At 32.3% G+C, this 22,726-nt stretch overlaps 1 protein-coding gene across 1 annotated transcript in view; it reads right to left on the bottom strand.

Annotated features, from left to right (window-relative positions):
• The window catches only part of LOC129233103 (cysteine desulfurase-like), a 49,455-nt gene that overhangs the window by 6,390 nt on the left and 20,339 nt on the right, over nt 1-22,726 (bottom strand). Inside the window, exons 4-11 of the mRNA XM_054867165.1 lie at nt 22,387-22,524; nt 17,790-17,888; nt 16,558-16,651; nt 12,028-12,162; nt 9,149-9,306; nt 6,314-6,419; nt 6,049-6,130; nt 1,597-1,680 (exon numbers count right to left, since the gene is read on the bottom strand). Coding sequence (XP_054723140.1) covers nt 1,597-1,680; nt 6,049-6,130; nt 6,314-6,419; nt 9,149-9,306; nt 12,028-12,162; nt 16,558-16,651; nt 17,790-17,888; nt 22,387-22,524 — 896 coding nt within the window. The remainder of the gene's footprint in view (nt 1-1,596; nt 1,681-6,048; nt 6,131-6,313; nt 6,420-9,148; nt 9,307-12,027; nt 12,163-16,557; nt 16,652-17,789; nt 17,889-22,386; nt 22,525-22,726) is intronic.

Raw genomic sequence — 22,726 nt, forward strand, 5'->3', positions numbered from 1 at the left:
TTTTTTTAAATTTTTAAATAAGGTAGTTTCCAAGGAATTTTCTTAAAATCAAGTGGTAATTTCATCATATAACGAAATGTTATGAAATGAATTGTTTCTTTCGCAATAGTGATTCTTAATAGTAAAAAGGAAAAAACATGGTCCCTTGACTTTAGACTACCACCTCCCTCAGTCTGTAGCTTCAGACGAAGGAAGAGGAAAAAAACAAACAATAGTGCTGAGATGTCCCCAAGAAAAACACATGTTTTGTATTAGAGTAATTTAATTATCATAGTCATACCAAAACCTTACAATTCGAAGACTTTTGTTTTCTTTTGCCTCCAGTTATAGATCAAAAGCATGATTTCCTTATTGGAAAAACACGTTAAATTTTTTTCGCATCAAAAGTAAGAAATTGCCGCCCCTCAAAAAGTGCCGCCCGGGGCGGACCGCCCCCTCCACCCCTTCCTAGCTACGCCACTGGGTCTACCCAGTGCTGTAGTTAGAAAATGGTTTAAAACCAATTTACATTACATTTGTATTCCTTATACAGTAAAAAATTAAATATTTTAGAGGCAGCGTTCCCTCCAACTACAGCACTGGGTCTACCTGCTCACTAATTTTTGTTTGATTCCTTACATTAGTTCCTACAACATCGTAGTCAAACCTAAGAAGAAAAACATCTGTTTGCACCACCTACTCAGTGCAATTGGTATCAAAATATAATCAACACATTAACGCCCAACCATATGCCAATTTCTGTTTGACTTCTGCAGATATGATAGTCAAGTTTTATAAGTAAATTTCTTGTAACACATTTAATATGTTTGATTGTGCTACCACCCTTGGAATTAATTGTTAAAAAGCTTAAACTTAGGGGGGGGGGGGGATGTGTTTCATTTTAACAGGTCTCAAAATATCTAGCCCTATTCATTGTCAAAACAATCAAAAACACAAAAGAGAAAACAAATTCCTCTATTCCTCCAAGGCTGCAGTTAGTCATGTATTTAGTTTAGGTATGGAATACTAACATATGCCAATGAGGTCGTTTCCAAAATTTTTAAAAGTATTTTTTTCTGAAAGAGCATGTTTAGAAACATAGTATCTGACTATTTTTTAAATAATTTATTTCAGTTAAATATTTTTAAAAAAATTACTTAAATCGGTGCACTTTCATTGTTTACACTTCTGTCGTGTAACATCACAAATGATGAAATGCTATTCAATGTTGCCATTCGCAGAGTAAAATATTTAGTTCGCATCTTTACTCACATGTATTGGCAACGATATGGTTGATAGCAAGCGTAGAGCGCAATTTTAATTCACTGCTTGATTATCATAACGTGGAAACGCCGTAGAAAGATGCGCCACATTGCATCATTTGTGACGTCATAAAGACCACGTCTTGTTTGAAAAATCGGACAGTTTAAAAAAATAATTAAAAAAAAAACTATTGGGAAAATGAAAGCATTTTCTGGGTCCATGTAATTTTTTTGCTCATTCTATCCATTTCAATGACTAAAAATAGTACTTTTGACTGAAGGAAACCACCCCATTATATTTCTAGTAGTAGTCAATTACATCAGAGAAAATTGTTTTGTCTTAAAATTAAGTCACCTAATTGAAGAATGTGCCAAATCTTCATCACTGCCTATTGCTCGTAAGACGTAGGATGGCTCTAACGATGCTGATGTACAAGCACTAAAAAACATTCAGAAACAAAAACTAATAAGTGACAAATTGCTCATTATTTGACACAACTAAAAAAACCATTATTTCATATCATACCATACTATAAAATAATATAACAATTATTGGCTATAATACTGCAATGAAAACAGGTTTACATAAGCTGGGGGAAAATGCTTTACGTATTAAAGTGTGAAATAACAGAATTTTTTAAAGAATACTAAGCATTTTTCATAATGCACTCAAAAGGACAAAATAGCTTTTCTGGGTCAGAAAGGACAATTTAAGTATTCCTGTAGTTTTCAAGTATTCCAAGAAAAAGACTTCACAAATGAAGAAAAGTGCAGCTCAAGTCATGTAGAGTATGCTTTATCATTATCTAGCTTTCAATTATAAGTTTGAGTGTTGAAACATGCATATTTTTCTTAATGGGAAAGTGTGGTTTGAAATGACTTGAGCGCACTTTTCTTCGTTTGTAAAGTCTTTTTCTTGGAATAATTGAAAACTACAGGAATACTTAAATTGTCCTTTCTGACCCGGAAAAGTTATTTTGTCCTTTTGAGTGCATTATGAAAAGTGCTTAGTATTTTTTAGAACATTTTGTTATTTTAAAGTTTTTTGTTTTCAAATAAAATTTTATTTTAGAATTATTTTTTTTTAGCATTAACTTGTACCTTAAGTTCAAAGTCTCTAAGTGGTGTAGTTGCTGAGATATAAGCAAAAGAATGGTTCACAATATACAAGTTACTAGTGATAAAGAACCTAACAAGTCTCTTTACTTAGCCTCGCTATCGATTATTGGTATAGATGAGGATAAAAACCCTAAGAAAACGACAGTGAATAAATTTCATTCTTGCTCCAGAGAAGCCTCGATTCACAATTTTCATTATGATTACTATTAACATTACTGTTATAAGGCAACAAAATTTGTAACAATGGGTTTTATATTTAAACACTAAAAAGTCACCTGTCAAGGTATGACGGGTGAAAATTGCTTCTACTCTTTTACATTTGAACGAAGCAATTGCTTGTTTGCTGATACTTTGATACTTGAAATTGTAACCCTAACTCCAGTGGATAAACCCTAAACTTTAGTGGACAGCATTAATTTTCAACTACTTTTTTGATTCTTCATTCGCTTAAGATGACTGTCTTACCAGTAAAACAGTTAAGTTACCAAATCGAGTTCAAGCCTTGTCACAATTAAGTTTTTCCCTGAATGTTAAACATTAACAAAAAATATTATAAAAAATGACGATTTTATGGGGAAATTACATGAAATTTGCTGTTTTCCATCCAAACCAAAATAATAATTTTATTTTAGAATTTTAATTTTTCAGCGCTAAGTTGTACCTTAAGATTAATCAAATCATTTAGTGAAATTCCAAAGTCATTAAATGGTCTAATTGCTGAGATATAAGCAAAAGCAGGCCTCAGATTTTTCCGTGACAATCAGGCCAAGTATTATAAAAGTACTTAAAAATAACAGCAAAGTTTATTTCTTACAGCCTAAGTAAAAATTTTAAGTCCAGTAAATTTTTTTGTGAAAACAAGAAAATAAAACAAAATTGATTTTAATGCTATTGTATTATTAATTATTGATGTTTGTTGGTAAGAAATAACTCAACAGACAGGATAGTAAAGTTTGCAATTACCAGAAAAACAGTGGCATATTCATAGTTTGTATTCTACATATACCCTGAGTAAAAACTTTAAGGACACTAGATATTTTTTTTATTTTAAACTACAAGTACATATACTGGAATAAATATGACTGCAGTTACCAAGATTGTGGAAACTCTTCACCTTGTAGTTTTGTCATAAATTTCTTCAAAGTTTTTGTTATCTTTATGAAGATATCGAAAGGTAAAAAGTTAACTGTTCATGAAAGAGAGCAGCTTGAATTTTTTTCTTGAACGGGGATGATTAGGCATACTATTGGAAAAAATTTGTAAGATTGAATATTGAAGTCAACAACTATTGGAAAAAATTTGTAAGATTTTTGAAAATTGAAACACAGTTATGGTAAAAAGAACACCAGTGGAAGCCCTAAAGCTTTGTCTTCGCATGATGGAGGAAGTGTTCGCAAACCTACATTATCTGAAAAGTACTCAATCAGGAAATTTATTCAAAAAATATGGTTTAAATGTTTGTCAAAAACGATGTATAATGCAATTAGAAGGTGTGGAGGTTTTATTTACGCAGTAAAATTGCCTAAACCTCAGTTACTGACAAGGCACAACATAGGGCATCTGAACTTTAGTCCGGAAATCATAACCTGGAGTAACCAATGGGTACAAATAATGTTTCTGACAAAAATAAGTGGAATTTACATGAACCAGACAGACGGAAGCACTATTGGCAAGATTTACGAAAAGAAATGGAAATATTCTCCTAGCTCCAATTAAATGGAGACTCTAGCATGACTTGAGAGTGCTTTGCTTATAATGGTGTGCGCTCCATTATGTTTGTTTCAGGTAAAATGAATTCAGAAGCATATCAAAATGCCCTTGCAAGCCATCTTTTACCAAATGCAAAATTTATTGCTGGAAGAAAGTTGAAATATCAGCAAAACAGTGCACTTATCCATTCGAGTAACAGTGCAAAAAATTGGTTCCAAGTCAACAATGTTAAAACTTTGAAATGACCAACTAAGTCTCCTGAACCTAGCCCAATATAGAACTTATGGGGTGACAGCAAGATCAAGCCAATGGGAGACGTTTTGCTTCATCAAACGGAGCTGAAATTTATTATCCGAAGATTAATGGCATAAAACCAATCCCAACGTTGTCAAAAACTAGTTTTATCCACGAAATCAAGAATATTTGAAGCAATTTGAAGAAGTCGCTCTTACGCAATCTCATAAATGTTTTAATTTTTGTCTTGATATGCTTTTTTCTGTGTTGGCCTTAAAGATTTTACTCAGGTTCAAATATTGATCTGTAATACCTTATGATAAAGAAATACGCACAAACAAAATTTTTGGCTTTTTAAACTTGTATTTAAGGTCAATAATTATCATACAAATGATTCTTTGACCCTAAGTTGAAAATGTGTCCAATTTCTTAAAAAAGTTAACTAGCCTTAAAGTTTTTACTCAGACTGTATTAATGAACATTTAATCATAGGCGGATTTAGGACTGAGTTCCTGGGGGGGCAGGATTTTTTTTTGGTGCAACATTTTTAATTCCCCCCCCCTGTTTTTGTCTGTTTTCTGCGATGCGTAAGGCCATTCTTTACTTTTTATGTGTCGTTTTCATTACTGTGTGTAATCATGCTGTCCTTTTTAAATTGACCTTAAAAGAAAGGGGGCTGGTATTAAGAGAGTAACGCAGTGCTCCCTTTTAAGTGGGATATATAATATCTCCAATTTTAGGGGGCCCGGGGGTTACTCCCCCGGAGGAAATTATCTAAAATTGATATAAAATTCTGCATTTTGAAGTCTTATAAGGGTTATTTGGAAATAATAGGCAAATATTTTTTTTAAAGATATACGCTTTAAAAGTGCTTTGTGATGCAAGTTAATACTTTAAAAGAAATGGTGCACAGATTTAGAGAATAGGTATCAAGAGAGTAACATACTACCCATTTGAACAATTCTTAATTTATACACTTGATAAGAAATAAAATTGAAGCACACTTTGCTTAGGAGTTTCAAAGACTTGTCTAATTATTTTCAAGGTTTGGTTGGTTAGATTGGGTTTTTCATTCAAGAGCCCTTGTAGGCTATACTGCGCCAATTCTTTTCAGGGATTTTAGAACCTATTAATAATTTGCACTTTCCGGCCTCTGAAATTGAGTAGTAGATTATACACTTGTACAGTAGTGTTCAATCTTTGTAAGAAACTGCTATTTTAAGTTTAAAAGAAAAAATAAACTTTAATTTCCTATTCAAAAAAGAAAAAAACTTTTTTTTTTGTTGTAAGATTTTGGAAGATAAGTTGTTACTATATAAACTCTTCCCAAAACTGGGGAGCATTGTCCCCTTTGCCCCCCCCCTCTTTAAATCCACCCATGCTCTTCTGAACTATTCAAAAACAAAAAAATAATTTTTTTTTTTTAAATTTTTGGAAAATGTGTTGTTACTACATAAAGTCCTCCAAAAACTGGGGGGGGGGGCATTGCCCCCTCTGACCCCCCATAAATCTGCCCATGCATTTAATAGGACTTCTTCCGAATAAAAGGGCTGGGAATATCTTTATAAGAAGCACTATGGTATCATAAATTGCTACTACTCCATAAAGGTATTTTATGTATCCCCTCATAAGCCAAGAAAAACATTTTAGACTTCCAATTTTGCATCACTTATTGCTTCAATGAAGAAAGATTGATATACAAATATTGATGAAATTTGTCTTATGCAATTAGTAGAAAACTAACCTTCCTGATGACAAAGCTATGTCTTTAAGCGCCATTAGAAGGCTTTCTCCTTCAATGTATGCAAAGGACAGATTCACACAACCTATGAAAAAAATAAGTTTTCACAACATTTGCAGTTTTAAGCATCTCTAAACATGTCCATTAATTATATGCAAATTGATGGTGAATTCAAGCATGGATATTATGCATCAGCTATATTAACTTTACGTCATTAATTTTTTATTGAATATTAAATAACAGAAATGAAAAACAAATATTTATTTACCAGGATAGCTCATTTCAGGATCACCATTTTGTACAACATGAGGCACTTCATTCATAATTCCATTAACTAACCTTTTAGAAAGTTCTCCTATTCTCTTGCTATCATACTACAAATTTAAATTTATGATTACTATTAGAGCTGTCATTGCAATTTGAAAGCATAAATAAATAACAGATTACGAAATACAGTCATGTCTTGCCACTCTATGAACCTCTATTATCCACAATATTAACTGAAGGTAAACAAAGCCCTATGTAAACTAACTAAAATGTGGTTTTAGTTAATTTAAAAAAAAAATGCTTTTGATATTAAAACAAATATTTTCTTTTAGCCAGTTCAGTCTGACAACCGATTAGATGGAAAAGCAAACCTCTGGTTCACAGGGGGAAATGGATGCATCTATTAGTTTTCAGGAATGTCAGCTTTTACAGATGCATGTTAGCCCAGTAGCAGAGCCACATTTGAATAAGTAGAACACTTGCATCAAAGTTTTACTTTTCCCCCTCATTGAGATAGACTCATCTTAACAGGAGGTTTGCCAATTCCATATAATCCGTGGGCAGACTGTAACTAATGTTATTCAAGTAATTTTAAAGTATTTTTTAAGCGCTTTTAATTCTTAGTCTACTAATTTGATTTTAATAAACATATAACACAATTTTTTTAGCGCCAAAATCATAATGATAAGTTTTGCTACTACTGTAACTGTCAAAATAATGCAAGTATTTGAATTAGCAAAATTGTTTGAAAATAAGTTATTTGAAAATAAGTCACTTAAAGAAAAAAAAGGAAATATGTTTCTATAACTGTTGCACAAAATTTGAACATTCAAACAATATTGGAAGCTGGTTCTTCTGGCAATTTTTACTTTCTTCTATATCTAATATGTAGAAGAAAGTATTGGATTCGTGTAAATTTTCGAATTTCGAAGGATTCGAACGTTTTGAGGTGTGCCGAGTCCATTTCGACTATTTTTGGAAAATGTCTGTCTGTCTGTGTGTGTGTGTGTGTGTGTGTCACGTCTGTGTGTGATCAGTTTTTTGTGGCCGCTCTACAGCAAAAACTACCGCATGAAATTGAACGAAATTTGGTACACATATGTGCCCCTATGTGAACTTGTGCCCATTGGTTTTTGGCGTGAATTCCTCCAAGGGGGGTGGAGCAATGGGACGTTTTTTGAGTTACGTGTGCTTGCTATTCCTCAGGAAGTAACCGGCGGAATCAAACAAAATTTGGTCCATATGTTGCCCCTAACAGGAGCAGGTGCTGATTCAATTTTGGTATCAATAGCTCAAATGGGGGTTAAGTTATAGAACGTTTTTTGTCGTCAATTGTGACTGCTGTATCTCAAGAAATAACGAACGGAATCAAACAAAAAATTTTTGACAAGTAGCCCTTAGTGGGTATAAGAGCTGATTTTATTTTGGTGTCAACAGCTAAAAAGGGGGGTAGCGCAATCGCCCGTTCTTTTTTTCCATTGTGAGTGCCCTATCTCAAGAAGTAATGCTACGTTCTGGTTGAAATTTGGAATATATGTGAATCCATACGTAAACAGGCTTTGGTTCAATTTTGATTCCAATCGCTCCAAGAGGTGTTGATTTTTTTTTTTGCAAATAAAAATAGTTTTATTAATGCAACAATAAGAAAGATAAATCGTAATAGATTGTCGTCTGCGTATTTCTCGTGATTTTAATTGTATGGAAATGATCGGAAATATTATCTCAATGATTTAAAATTTTTAACTGTTGCCATCTTATGTTTGTTAATAAATAAAATATTTGTAATTAATTCAAGTAAGGCTTTTAAAGTAACTTTCAATTTTCGCTCTTTGTTTTGTTTTTACAATAATTCAGACATTGGGATGGTCGTCAAGTTTTTGCATGTGTAATTTTGTTTTTGTTAGGAATATTGCTTCCTCGTCAAGCATGGGGAGGGATCAGAAAAAGGAAAAATATAGAAGAAAGTTTCGTGATGGCCACAACATACTAGTTTAGCAAATGAATTTGGTTGTGGATACAGGGAAATCTATAGGATAACTAACTGAAGTTACTGAACAAAAAATGACAGTAACTTCTGTGTTCCAAAAATTTAATGAAAAAAGCTAAAATGTTTCATGTCACAAATAAAGTATAGTTTTAGAATCACATTTTATTAAAATGAAAAATCTTTTTTAAAACTAAAGATTTCAAAAGTAATGTAATAAGTAAATCATTGAAAAATGTATAAAAACAAAAAAGTTCTCTACTATCCACAAAATTCTAAAATTCCTAAAGTCTTCGGTCTCAAGCACTGCTGATTATAGAGACTGTACTGTAAATTAAAAGGATATAAAAAATATAATGCAGAAAATGGTCTAGAACTTTCAAACAATCTAAAAATTGCTCACAACACCTTTAATAATTAAATACTCCTTGTTGCTGGATCAGGAGGAAAACTATATTTCTGTCAGTGGACTTTATATGAGATTTGTAGACTACATTGATGAGTCTTTGGTCAAAAAACATAACAATTTATTTGCAGTAAAAGCATTATATGATAAAACAATACTAATAAGGATACACTTGTATTATTGCTAGTTAAGATTGGGAGCGAGAGCCATATGGCTGGCTTCCGCTGATGTTTGCAAAAGATCTCACACAAGGGGTGGTGTTTTTTTCATTCACCTCTCTGAAAAGTGAGCTTTAGGGTTGCTTGGCTTCACCAAGCAACCCTAGAGCCAAGACCCCAAGCATTGCTCTACATAGCTTTGGGAAGCATGCAGAGGTGTTAATATTTCTTATGCAAAATTTAAAAAGCACATCAAATAGTTGAGCAAACTTTTCCTATTAAACTTACATCCATTTCAATTGAACAAACTTCACAAGCAGCACCTAAGCCAACAGCAAGGGGAGTTGGCACCGTCCCACTACGCATTCCTCTTTCTTGTCCTCCACCACTTTGAAGAGGCTCAATACGAACTCTTGGCCTCCTACGAACATATAATGCACCAACACCTAAAGAGTAATGATTATATAAAATAGTACTCAGCTTGGTACAGCAAAATGAGAACAAAAATTTCTCACAAAAATAGGGATTGTGTGATATGGAACAAATAAATCTACACTAGTAATTGAACACTTGAATGTTTTTGCAACGAATAGTAAAGTTACAAATTCTCAAACAACGCATAACTGTTGCCATTGGCGTCGTCAGAAAAAATTTATTGGGGGGGGGGGACCAACTTTAACGCTGCTAATTTCAAGTTGCTTCAGTATATATGTGTGTAGTAAAAATGGACTAACATTATCATTCAATACACAATGTTAAAATCTGAAACATCTGGATTAGCATATTCACACAAAATAAACTAAATTCCACCAAAGAAGCTTTTCCTGACAAAAATAACTGTGGTTACTTTTCTGTTGCAATTTTTTACTAAGATATTTTAATGAAGGGTTAACACAAGACAAGTTGATTTATCTGTTTTTTCTTTCTTTTTTTTGTGTGTGTATTTTGAGCTTAGTTAACGTACTGAAGCACAATACCGACTATGAAATGAGGTCCGGGGAATTTTCTAACAGGAAAACTTTCGAAATTTTTGTTCTATAAATGCAGTTTTAGACGATCTTTGGTGATGTTTGAGAAAAGAGAGATTTGAGGGCACCCTCAGGAATTTTTTCGGAATTGAAGTTTAAGGGGAGTCAGTACCCTAAATACTTTCAAAAATTCGATTTTTTGATTTTTATATATTTTGAAACTCTATTTCAATACCTTTTTAATGATACAAACATCTTGAACGTGCTCATATTAGAAGTAAGTTAAAATAAGTTTTAAAAATGTAAAACCTATTTTGATGAGGTATGATTTTCCCCTTGAAATTGCAATACCTTGAAATGGTATTTTTTAAACTAAATGTTCCTTTTTCTCAGAAACTAAATTGTGTTAGGCTTTGAAATTTTTACCACCAATTCCATACATCTAACTGCATATACTGAAGTAAACTTTTTCTCATATTCGAAAATTATTTTTCTATAGAGCTGATTTTGTGTGGCAAAATGGTATTTTTTGAAACAAATACAATGACTTACACATTAGAATTTTTTACAAAAAAACTAAGCTTCCTTTCTGTAAAATTTTACTTCAGTATGGAGAACAGAGTCTACTTGAGGTACAGAAAAAAATTCATACTTGTATCTTTAATAGATTTTAAGAAAAAGGTACATGAACCTGTGCAAATTAACATTGACAGTATGGGGGGTACTGACTCCCCTTAAAAACACGATTGTAGGCCATGTTTGGGAACAAACAATGTTTTGAAATTAAAGCTCCGAAAAAGTTCAATTTAGATGATTTTCGAAGGTTTTGGGAAAAGAAGTTTTTAAAGGCTTCTTCCTCAAAAGTTTTTAAAAGTGGAGGTCTAAACACAAAGTTTTAGACGCTCTTTGGTGCTATTAGTGGGAGGGAAGGTTCAGAGGATCTCTGGAATTTTTTTCACAGTTGAAGCCTTGAAAATGAAAGTTAAGACGATCTTTGATAGTGGCGAGTGGGTGTTTCTCCAGTATTATGGTGTAGGTGCTCCCCTGCTTTCAAAATTAAAGTTTCAAAAACAAAATTTTAGACTACCTCTGATGAAGTAAACTGAAGGAATAAGGTTTTCGGAAAGTCTTTTCTTTTCCAAAACCATTTGACTGCTTTGGTTTTCTATACAGACATTTTCAATTTCCAGCCGGATAGTTTGTTTGAAATACATATGTCTGCGGCTTCAGTAAAAACACTTTTTAACATTTTTGACTTAGTGTAATACATCACAGTTCACACTGACACTTTAGGTCTATTTTTTCACATTATTTAAAACATCATGCCCCTCCTGAATTTCTTAATGAGAAGTTTTGTTTTACTTTTTTTCCTTATAAGGGACAACATGCATGTCTGTTTCGACTTAATGGCTTGTCCAAGGCTCTGTAAAGTGGCTTGATAACACTGGGCATTGATGGTGGTTCCCCGTTTCAGGAACTCGACAAGCAGTGGGCCCCTCCCCCTGAGTGGGCCCTTGTGGTCAGAAAAGGACAAGTTTTGTAGTGGACGATAACTTGTGTAACCACCTTTTCTTCGGCGTTAAACCACTCTGTTACTGTGCAATATGAAACGTATTAAAATGTAAGAGGTAGAATGGATAGAAGATGCAGGAAATGCAGAGTAAAATGCCTTCTTTGAGGAGCTACGGAGCTGTGCTATGCTTGAGAAGCAAATCTGCGAAATGCAGAGCAGTTGGCAACCCTGAACTTTTTCAAGGAGAAAAACCATTAGAGAGTAAACAACTGTTAGTACATAAAATAATTTTCACTTGATAAGAAAAAGAAGGAAAAATGAAATGCTAATAGTATATGACATAAACAAAGCAAGCAACCAATACTAAATTAAAAACTCGTGAAACTTAAACGTTGTTTTGAGAGGTAAAAATAATTTTTTTAAACACATTTCCAATTAAAAGTGTCATTTGAAAACTTTTCACTTAACTCAAACTTTAGAATTACAATCAATAAAAAGTATATAAAGGCTTAAATTTAAGAAATGCCATGTATGGAAAAAATTTGATCTACTCTGATTAGGGGCATCCAGCAAAACACGTTACATTACATTGCTAAATGTAAGCTATATTTCTTGCAAGGTTACAAATATGAACAATATGCCATTACAGGGCTTTAATATGCATATCAACAAAAGCAAATGCTTACCTTTTGGTCCATAAAGTTTATGACCACTAATAGACATTAAATCTATATTCATCTCATTTACATCCATAGGAATTTTTCCAACGGCTTGAGCAGCATCAGTATGGAAAAATATTTTATTTTTTCTACAAAAAGCACCTGAATAAAAACAATCATAATGAATTTAATAAAATTAACAAAGTATTAACAATAGAAAATCAACATAAATGAAGTAAAAATTTTTTAAAGAAATGATGTATTTTTGTAACAAATCATACCTCATTTTAAACTGATTTTTTTTTAAACTCATACTTGAGCATAAAAACATTTTTGATTCCTTTACATTTAAATGACTAATAATTTAAAAACTTAAACTTTAAATTTTGTACATAGGTTTAGAAAACCAAACAACTAAATACGGACTATCCTCGATTTAACAATTGTCAAGGAACCGAAAAAAGCTATTGCTAAATCAAGGAAATCGAGATAAAATAAATTGAGAGCATAAACATTCAATGCAGTCAAATCAGGACCAGAGAAATGTAGCCTTAAATTGAAGAAATCCTTAAATTGGGTACCAAAGTTATACTGTATTTCTTAAAAAAAGCATTATGAAAAATAATTGAGAAACACTACCTTATTTTAAAATATTTTTTTAAGCCTGCAGCATATTCTACAATTTTGGCAAAGTTTTATTTTCCGACAATTAGAAAAATTATTAAAAACAAATTTTTTATTAAATTTTTTTAAATTTACCTTGAAAGTTAGATAAAAAATTTTAATTTTTAACAACATTTGGAAAAGGACCAACTTACACAAGTACTCGTTTTATATCACAAATGACACTTGATTTTTTCTGATTATAGAACAGTTTTTTGCAAAATATTAAGTCCAACTCTAGCAGTTTGTTAAATATAGAATTTAATTGACAAGAAATTTACAATCATTAGATTATTTTGCAATCCCAAGTTACTATGTTGTTACTCAAGCCCTCTTTGGAAGTAAAGATTATGTTCAGCCTTGATACAATGTACCACAGCCAAGTATAATGTAGTTTTTTGAAATGAGCTTAAAAAAGAAATAAATGATTGACAATGCAATGACTTTAATGTACAAAAATGTGTGATGTATTATATGTAATATAAATGTTTTTCATGTACACCTGTTTAAGATTCATTGTTTGGTCAGTGGGTTTATTCTTTATTTTGAGCTAATTTGAAAAATTAACACTTAACAGACGGGAGGGAGGGGCCTGTGTGGCCCCTTGCATAGTTTGGTGCTCAATAAATCGAATGATAACTAACTGAAAGTAATGTAACTTTTTGACTTTTCATAATTTGACCTCATATGATTGATTATTTTAGTCATTATCCTCATAGAATTGTAAATATTAAATCTTATACCGAGAAAGACGGAAGGGGCTAGTGTGGCCCCTGAGGAATTTTGCAATACAAAGAGAAAAATTCTTTTCTTTTACTCACTGTGGCATAAAAAAGTGCTATTTACTCTAGTTTCACCTTTACCTTCCTAGTTTTGCTGTTGGATGGAATTCCAAATGTGAAACACTGCCAACTGCTCACCAGCCAAACTGATGCGATCACTCTTCAAAACAGAAACTAACATTTCACATTATGGCATGCTGATAATTCAATTCTTATTTCAGCATTAGAGAAAGTGTGTGGAGTGTAGAGACTCACTCAAAAAGAAATTTACTAATAATTTACTTGAAAATCAGGATGGAGTCACACTGGCCCTTTCAGTCCTTTTAGGTATACAGTGACTTTCAGTCTTTCTAGTGTTAAGTTGCACCAAGCTGTAGGGGGTCCTACTGCTATTGATGGTATTCTTTACATTCAATGGTTATTTTTTCTTTTTAGTTTATATTTCAACAATATATGCTCTTTTATAGTTTTTAAACAAGTCTTTTTTACTTTCTTCTATATCTAATATATAGAAGAAAGTATTGGATTCGTGCAAATTTTCGAATTTCGAATTTTGACGGATTCGAACGTTTTGAGGTGTGCTGAGTCCATTTCGACCATTTTTGGAAAATGTCTGTCTGTCTGTGTGTGTGTGTGTGTATGTGTGTCACGTCTGTGTGTGACCAGTTTTTTGTGGCCGCTCTACAACAAAAACTACCGCATGAAATCGAACAAAATTTAGTACACATATGTGCCCCTATGTGAACTTGTGCCCATTAGTTTTTGGCGCGAATTCCTCCAAGGGGGATGGAGCAATGGGACGTTTTTCGAGTTACGCGTGCTTGCTATTCCTCAGGAAGTAACTGGCGGAATCAAACAAAATTTGGTCCATATGTTGGTATTAACAGGAACAGGTGCTGATTCAATTTTGGTGTCAATAACTCAAACGGGGGTTGAGCTATAGAACGTTTTTTGTCGTCAATTGTGACTGCTGTATCTCAAGAAATAATGAACGGAATGAAAGAAAAATTTATCGGCAAGTAGCCCTTAGTGGGTATAAGAACTGATTTTATTTTTGTGTCAACAGCTAAAAAGGGGATCACCCGTTCTTTTTTTCCATTTTGAGTGCCCTATCTCAAGAAGTAATGCTACGTTCTGGTTGAAATTTGGAATATATGTGAATCCATATGTAAAAAGGCTTTGGTTCAATTTTGACGCCAATCGCTCCAAGAGGTGTTTTTTTTTCTTTTTTTGCGAATAAAAATATTTTTATTAATGCAACAATAAGAAAGATAAATCGTAATAGATTGTCGTCTGCGTATTTCTCGTGATTTTAATTGTATGGAAATGATAGGAAATATTATCTCAATGATTTAAAATTTTTAACTGTTGCCATCTTATGTTTGTTAACAAATAAAATATTTGTAATTAATTCAAGCAAGGCTTTTAAAATAACTTTCAATTTTCACTCTTTGCTTTGCTTTTGCAATAATTCAGACATTGGGATAGTCGTCAAGTTTTTGCATGTGTAATTTTGTTTTTGTTGGGAATATTGCTTCCTCGTCAAGCATGGGGAGGGATCAGAAAAAAAAAAAGAAAAATATAGAAGAAAGTTTCGTGATGGCCACAACATACTAGTTTCCTTTTTGTATTTAATGAATTTTTTTTTTAAAGGATTCCAAATGCTATTTATTATTCATGGGATTAAAGAACAAATAACTAAAATGCTTGGTTGGGATTTAAAACCAGGACCTTCTGCAGCTCAAGTGAGAATCAAACACCTTGAGATATAAGGGGTTACACTAAATGGGGACAAAAAAGTTTCATTGCACCATCTACTTTGGAGTGGGTAGCGTAAAAATATTTTAAGTCTATTTCTATTGATGTCCAATAAATACCATTTTTTGTTAGAATTCTTGCACTACTTCAGGAGACACAGCAGTAGCATTAAATAAGAAAACATTCTCTTATGTCAAATTCCTTGGTTTGATTGGCATGAAAATATAATCCAGTCCAGTGGCGGCAAATCGAGGATGCCCCCCCCCCTTTTTATGGTTTATTTATTTATTTTTTATCCAATTTAAGAACCAAAACTAGAAAAAAAAAACAGAAGTGTCAAGATTTTTAGATCATAATTATTTGTTTTATTTTGTATATCTATTTACAAAACATTATTTAGCACAAGCAGTAATTTTTAGTTCATGTATTCATTGTTTAGATATTAGTAAATCAATTTTTTTACTTAAACAAACCATATTTGCTTAGTGAAATTATTACTAATATTTTGTGACATCTCAAAATACTTTGGGGTAAATAATGTAAGTCTAATTCATGTCTAAGTGTTTCTTTGGCAAAAGTTATTGTGCACAAAATTCATCAAAATCTTAATAAAAACGTGAGTTAAGTTGCTAGACTTACATAAGTTACGACTCATCTGCTCTCAAAACAAGTCCTAGCAAAATTTTGAACCTTTTTTTCCTCGTTTTTTTTTTTTTTTTTGCTGCCACTGAAAGTCCAATGCCCCCCCCCCCCCAAACACTTATCAGTTCCAATCGCCGCTTCTGATCCAGTCCCCATTGAGATCCATTTGTACATCCAGTTTTGCTAAATACCTGCATTATCTCATGACAAATAGCAGTGAAGCCTGAGAAAAATTCAATTGTATCACTCCCTTGAAATGATTGGCACCAAAAGCTAAATTATTGCATGTCATTGGTTATTCATACCAGTACAAAATTTTCATGTAATTTGGACATGGATGAATACTGAATTTAAAGAAAAGGATTCATAAAAGTCATAAAACATTGACATAAAAAACATTTATAGTTCCTGTCCTAATTGAGCTAAGATACTTAGAGAAAATTTCATATTTGCAGAACAATCAGGGCTTTATGTGTACATTTTAATGTCATGTGCAAACATTTTTTCACCCTACGTTAGGAAAATTTTGCTTAAAATTGAATTGAATCAATCATTAGCAATTAATTCAAAATTCTGATAGTGAAACATTGAACTGTCATTAATTATAAAGGTGCATACCAATTTTCAAATAAGTCTGCGCACAAAGTGAGTGAAAATTGATTCAACTACATACATACAGTTAAAGCTAATAAAAGAGTGTTAAAAAACTTACCAATATCCTTTACTGGCTGTTTCACACCTATTTCATTATTTACCGTCATTATAGAAACTAATGCAGTATCAGGTCGGATAGCAGCTTCTAAATCCTTTAAGAGAAATTAAACAATTAATGCATTAAATTAGTAAAGACACATAAAAACAAAATAAGCTATTTTATTAAAATAATTCTAGAGTTCTAATAAGACTAAGCTTATGCAGTTATGAGTGATTTAACTGTGTTTTAAATACCATAATACTCTGAATCATTAAAAAAGTTCAACGGTTTCGATCCTCTAAATTTTGCTAGTGCTTAGAAATTAAAAAGAATCTACCACATATAGCACCATTATTTTCTCCAGTAAAAAGATTACATTAAAAACTCTATAGTTCATTAGATGATGTTATCAAAGCTTCAAAGTAATGTCTGTAAAGAAAATAAAGGAAAAATGCCTAGAATCAAAGCTGACGAAGAAAACTAAAATAATTGACATATTTGGTCCCACTATCTTAAACTATGCATGAATATGCTTACACTTGCAATTAAAATTTTTTGTACCATAGAAAAAGTTGTTTTTGCTTAAAAAATATTCCTACTAAAATACCAGATTTTTTAGCAGCCCAAATGTTCTCAAGACTTTGATTATGAAGGGATAAATTTACCCAGAAAAGCTAGATCAGTTTTGTGACAAGCAGAGTGCCAATGATCTAAAATTGAGGTAAGTCCTTAATCAGCAATTTCATAAGTTAAAACGAAAAAAACATTTCTAAGAATGATCTCAGACTTTGTATTTTTTTTTTATTCCAAAAGTTAAACAATGCTGCAGTAATACCTTACTATTTTTGAAATCTTATACAAAAATAATTAAATATTTTGTATTCTTTAAGCCTAAACTTAAGAAAAGCAATGGCTAGTGAAAAAGTAGCAATAATATAATTAATTACACTACTAATGATATTTCAAATAATTTTTTTGAAGATGCAAAAAAAAAAAAAAATCTACATTTCTAGCTACAAGATGTGTACCAATTTCTAATGGGTAAATGAACGTTTGTGAGGTGAGGTTGAAAAAAAAAAGTTTGAAACATTCATTGTGATTTAATAATATTTATTCAATGGTTTTCTGCAATAAAGCTGCATTTCATTTTAAGCCGCTTTTGTTCCACAGATAAGCTAACAAAGAGAACATTTTTTGTCCAGGATTTCAATCTTAGATAATTTACACAGATGATATATGATTTTACAAACCTCCATTTTTAATATCCCATTCTGCTGAACTGGCAGGTATGTAACATCAAATCCTTCAGTTTCTAACACTCGACACGAATCTAAGACACACTTGTGTTCCTACAAGGACGTAAACTATGTTATAACTTTCAAATAATTTAATGAACAAAGAAATGTTCAGAAATATATCTAGATATATAATTAGTCATAGAGTGTTATATATATATAAAAATTATAAAATGAGCAAAGCTTTACTTCTGAGGAAGTTAGAGTGTCACATTATCTCTTGACAACGGCTTTTTACTTGACATCACTGAGGGAAAAAATTACATCTATGGTTTCCGCTACGGTCTAATTCTATCTAAGTTACAAATAGAAAGCAAGATTGTTTTGCTTTTTTACTCAAACAATAAGAAATAAATTTCCTAAATGTTGCACAATTTGAGCAAGGAAGCAAGTATGGCGATACTCAAATTGGTCTTATTTTGAGGCTTAGCTATTAATTACTATAAGGTTTATTGATGTTTAAATTACTATAAAGTTTAACAATACTTCGCTTTAATGGCCATTATGTCCTCCCAATAAATGAATTATTGGGGAGTGGTCTTGCACTATTTTAAAAATTAAACTTGTGTTCACTCAATGGTATGTACTATTGTATTTTTTTTAAAGAAAAAAATACACATGTATTAGCTATTGTCTATTTATTGCTCTAAAGAAGCCATGGTTGCATCTTAAATTCAATGTTCAACACATAGAAGAATTTAGGAAAATATGTGAACATACTCATTAACCTTCAACATTTTAGCAATTTGCTAACTTGAGCTTTTTGCAAAAGAATATTTGAACTCAGTTTAAACCTAGAATAGATCTTAAAATGGTAACAAAATAATCAAGAGAATCAGTACATATCTTTAAAATTATAAATTGAAGAACATGAAATAGCAAGGTATATTAGTGCAATAATAATTGTAGAATCCTCTAATTTCAGAAGAATTCAAATATAATACAAACACAGCAAATCATAATTTCCACATAAAAGTTCATTTACAGACCTGTTTCAAACAAACGTATATTTTATTTAAGATAATAACATATACATAAGATAATGACATATTTTTTTTAAGATAAGGTGATCTGAATGGAAATGAAGCCTCACAGAATATTTTTTATCATAAAAGCATAGTGGGATATTTGAAATTGGTTTATGATTAAGGAGCAGAGAAACAAAACATTGCAGGAAATCTTTGACTACAGGAAGTGGATAGTAGTACATGAAGCTTTTTTTTAAATGTTTCAGCTCTTGTACTACTATTAAGACATATTGATACAGTCCATAGAGATACCTATACCACATGGAAAACTTTAACACAGCATAGTACCATAATACAACCATTATCACATTCAAAGTAATTTTATGTAAGAGAAAATACCCAGATATTAAATTTAAATTTTGCTGTGTTTCAGTTTCCTTAAAAATTGAGGCACATTATATTAATTTTGTTCCTACAAACTCATTTAAATATGATACAAAAACCAGAAGAAGAAAAACCCTCATAATATTACATGTTCATAAGTAAAGTCAATTGAATGCTAATTTTTTAAAAACTCCTACAGCTAAAAGAAACTAGTATGTTGTGGTAAAGACAAAACTGTGTTATATATCTTTTTTATGAGTTCTGATCCTTAACCATGTTTGACGAGAAAGCAATTTTCTCAGCAAAAACAAAATTACATATGCAGAAAACTGGACGACCATACCAATTTCCAAATTATCTCAAAAGCAAAGCAAAGAGTAAAAATTGAAAGTTATTTCAAAAGCCTTGTTTTTATTAATTACGAATATTTTATTTGTTAACAAACAAAAGATGGCAACATTAAAAATGTTTATATCATTAAGACTTTCCGGTCATTTTCCAACAATTAAAATCACGCAAAATACGCAGACCACAGTCACAATTTATCTTTCTTACAGTTGCATTAATAAAGCTATTATTATTCGCACAAAAAAAAAAAAAAAAGCCCCATTTGGAGCGATTGGCGCCAAAATTGAACCAACTCTTGTTTTCATACAGGTTCACATTTATTCCAAATTTCATCCAGAACGTAGCATTTACTTCTTGAGATATGGCACTCGTAATGAAAAAGAATGAACGGATCCGCTCTTGTACCCTTTAAGAGCTACTTGTCGATAAATTTTTGTTTGATTCCATTCACTATTTCTTGAGATATATCAGTCATAAGTCACGACAAAAAAGGTTTGATAGTCCCCGTTTGAGCTATTGACACCAAAACTGAATCAGCACCTGTACCTGTTAGGGGCACCATACCAGATTTTGTTTGATTTCTCCAGTTATTTCTTTCCGAATAGCAGGCACGCATAACTCAAGAAACGTTCCATAGCTCTCCCCTCGCTCCTGGAGGGATTTGTGCCAAAACCTAACGGCTACAAGTTCACATAAACGCACACATGTGTACCAAATTTTGTTTGATTTCATGTGGTAGTTTTTGTTGTAGAGCGGCCACAAAAAACCAGTCACACACATACAAGGCACACAGACATACAAGGACACACAGACAGACATTTTCCAAAACTGGTCGAAATGGACCCAGTACACCTCAAAACGTTCGAATACGTCAAAATATGAAATTCGAAAATTTCCACGAAACCAATACTAGAAGAAAGTAAAAAAAACATTTCCCAAATTACTAAAAAAGTAATTATATAAAATAGGAACGCATGAATTTTGCAGTAATTTTTACAAGTTTTACACCATATGAAACATTAAATATTGTTTAAAACTACAAAATGAAATTAAACATTCTAATCTAAGTATAATAACGGTAAATTACAATGCAGGAACATTAGCATTCTAGAAGATTCTTGATTCACATCATTTGAACACAGTTATTAGTCATCAAATTATATATCAGTATCAGAAGACAGACTAATTATCAATTCATGAAGAATTGCAGATAAGCATAAACCAATTAGCCATTTACAATTTTTATTGTTTTGCATTTGAAATGATTTATTTAACATTTATATATTTTTTAAATTATACTTTTAATGTAGATAAATTCAGGATGTTAAATGGTAATGCATTTACATCTCTCAAAAGACACAAAGTATTGGGTGAGTGCAAAAGTTCGTGCGGAGTTTGTGAAAGAAAGTCATACAGTGATTAGGCAAGCAAAACTCTTTATTCAATCAATGATATATTCTCCATCGTTGTCTATAATCTTCTTCCAACGTTCTGGCAGCATACGGATGCCCCGATCATAAAAACTGCGTGGTTTAGATTCGAAGAACGAAGACACGACATTTTGTAAGGCATTCAAAGAGTCAAGTTTTTTTCCATTTAAATGATTTTGCAATGACCGGAATAAGTGATAATCCGATGGTGCGATATCAGGAGAATACGGTGGATGAGTTAGGACATCCCATTTCAGGCTGTTCAGTTTGCGTAGCGTCTGTCTTGAAACGTGTGGTCTAGCGTTATCTTGATGAAAGACTACGGCTTTGCGATTTGACAAACTCGGACGTTTCTGTTTGATTTCTCGGTTCAGATTAGTTAATTGACGACAGTACTTGTCCGAATCAATCGTTTGGCCGGCGGGGAGAAACTCAAAATAAATTATACCCTTGCAATCCCACCAAACACAGAGCATCACCTTCATCGGGTGCAAACTGGCCTTTGCCATTGCGTCACCATGTTCACCTGCCTGTTTCCATGTGCGTTTGCGCTGAACGTTGTTGTACAGTACCCATTTTTCATCGCACGTCACTAATCGATCCAAAAGCGGCTCGTTTTTGAGCCGCCCGAGTAAAGATATGGCAGCAGGAATTCGCTGGATTTTGTTGCTCTCGGTCAACAAATGGGGCACCCATATATCGAGCTTTAAATCAAATCCAATTTTTTTTTAAACGCCGAAAAGCGGTTGATCGGTCAACGTTAAGTGCTGTAGCAACTTCCTCTGTTGAAATTCGCGGAGTATTCTGAACTAAAGAACGCAAAACGTCGTCATCAATGTCGAAGGTCGACCTGAGCGTGGCTCGTCTTCTAGCTTAAAATCTCCGCAACGAAATTTTGCGAACCATTTTTCAACAGTTCGTTTAACTGGTGCTTGATCTTGATAAACGTCTTGAATGTTTTTTTATGGCTGCTGCAACGTTTATTCCCTTCCGAAACTCGTAAAGCATAACATGCCGTAAATGCACTTTATCAACACTCATTTTAAAAGCAATCTTTCTCGAAGTAGTTTGTATCTGCACAAATTATTTTGATTGGAATGAAAGCTGCACATGTCACCTTTCCAACGATCTGACTTACGTAGATAGTGGTATTAATGACAACCCGTTACGCCCGTTCTAACGCCATCTATTGCAACTCCGCACGAACTTTTGCACTCACCCAATAGATAAACATTTTCTATTTCAAAATGGCATAAAATAAAAGTGTAAACAAGGACAGTTAAACAATTTAACTGTATAGTTAAAATTATTTAACTAGATATTCAGTATTTGGAAAAATATGGTATTGGGTACATCTCAAATATATACATATACGCATGCTTCTATCAACAATTAACAAATTTTGACAAACTAATGACTTACAATTTGTGTAGTTATAATATGCTTCTTCTTCTCTGCATAGAAATGAGCAACACCTTTGATGGCCATGTTATTTGATTCTGTAGCACCACTGGTAAATACGACATCTTTTGGATCAGCGCCAATTAAATTTGCAATTTGCTATGAAAAAAAAAGAAGAAATTTGTAGCATAAAATGTTTTGTAAAAATTCTTTTTTTGATTACAATAGCAGTAAAACATTTTAATAAAATACAGTGGATGCCAGTTAATTGAATCAACCACTTCAATGAATCAAATGGTTAAAAACAGAACCAAATCCAGCTAAATTGAATTAGCACTTCGTTGAATCAGCCGCATTATGG

Source organism: Uloborus diversus, chromosome 1 (genome assembly GCF_026930045.1).
Source record: "Uloborus diversus isolate 005 chromosome 1, Udiv.v.3.1, whole genome shotgun sequence".
Classification (NCBI taxonomy): Eukaryota; Metazoa; Arthropoda; class Arachnida; order Araneae; family Uloboridae; genus Uloborus; species Uloborus diversus.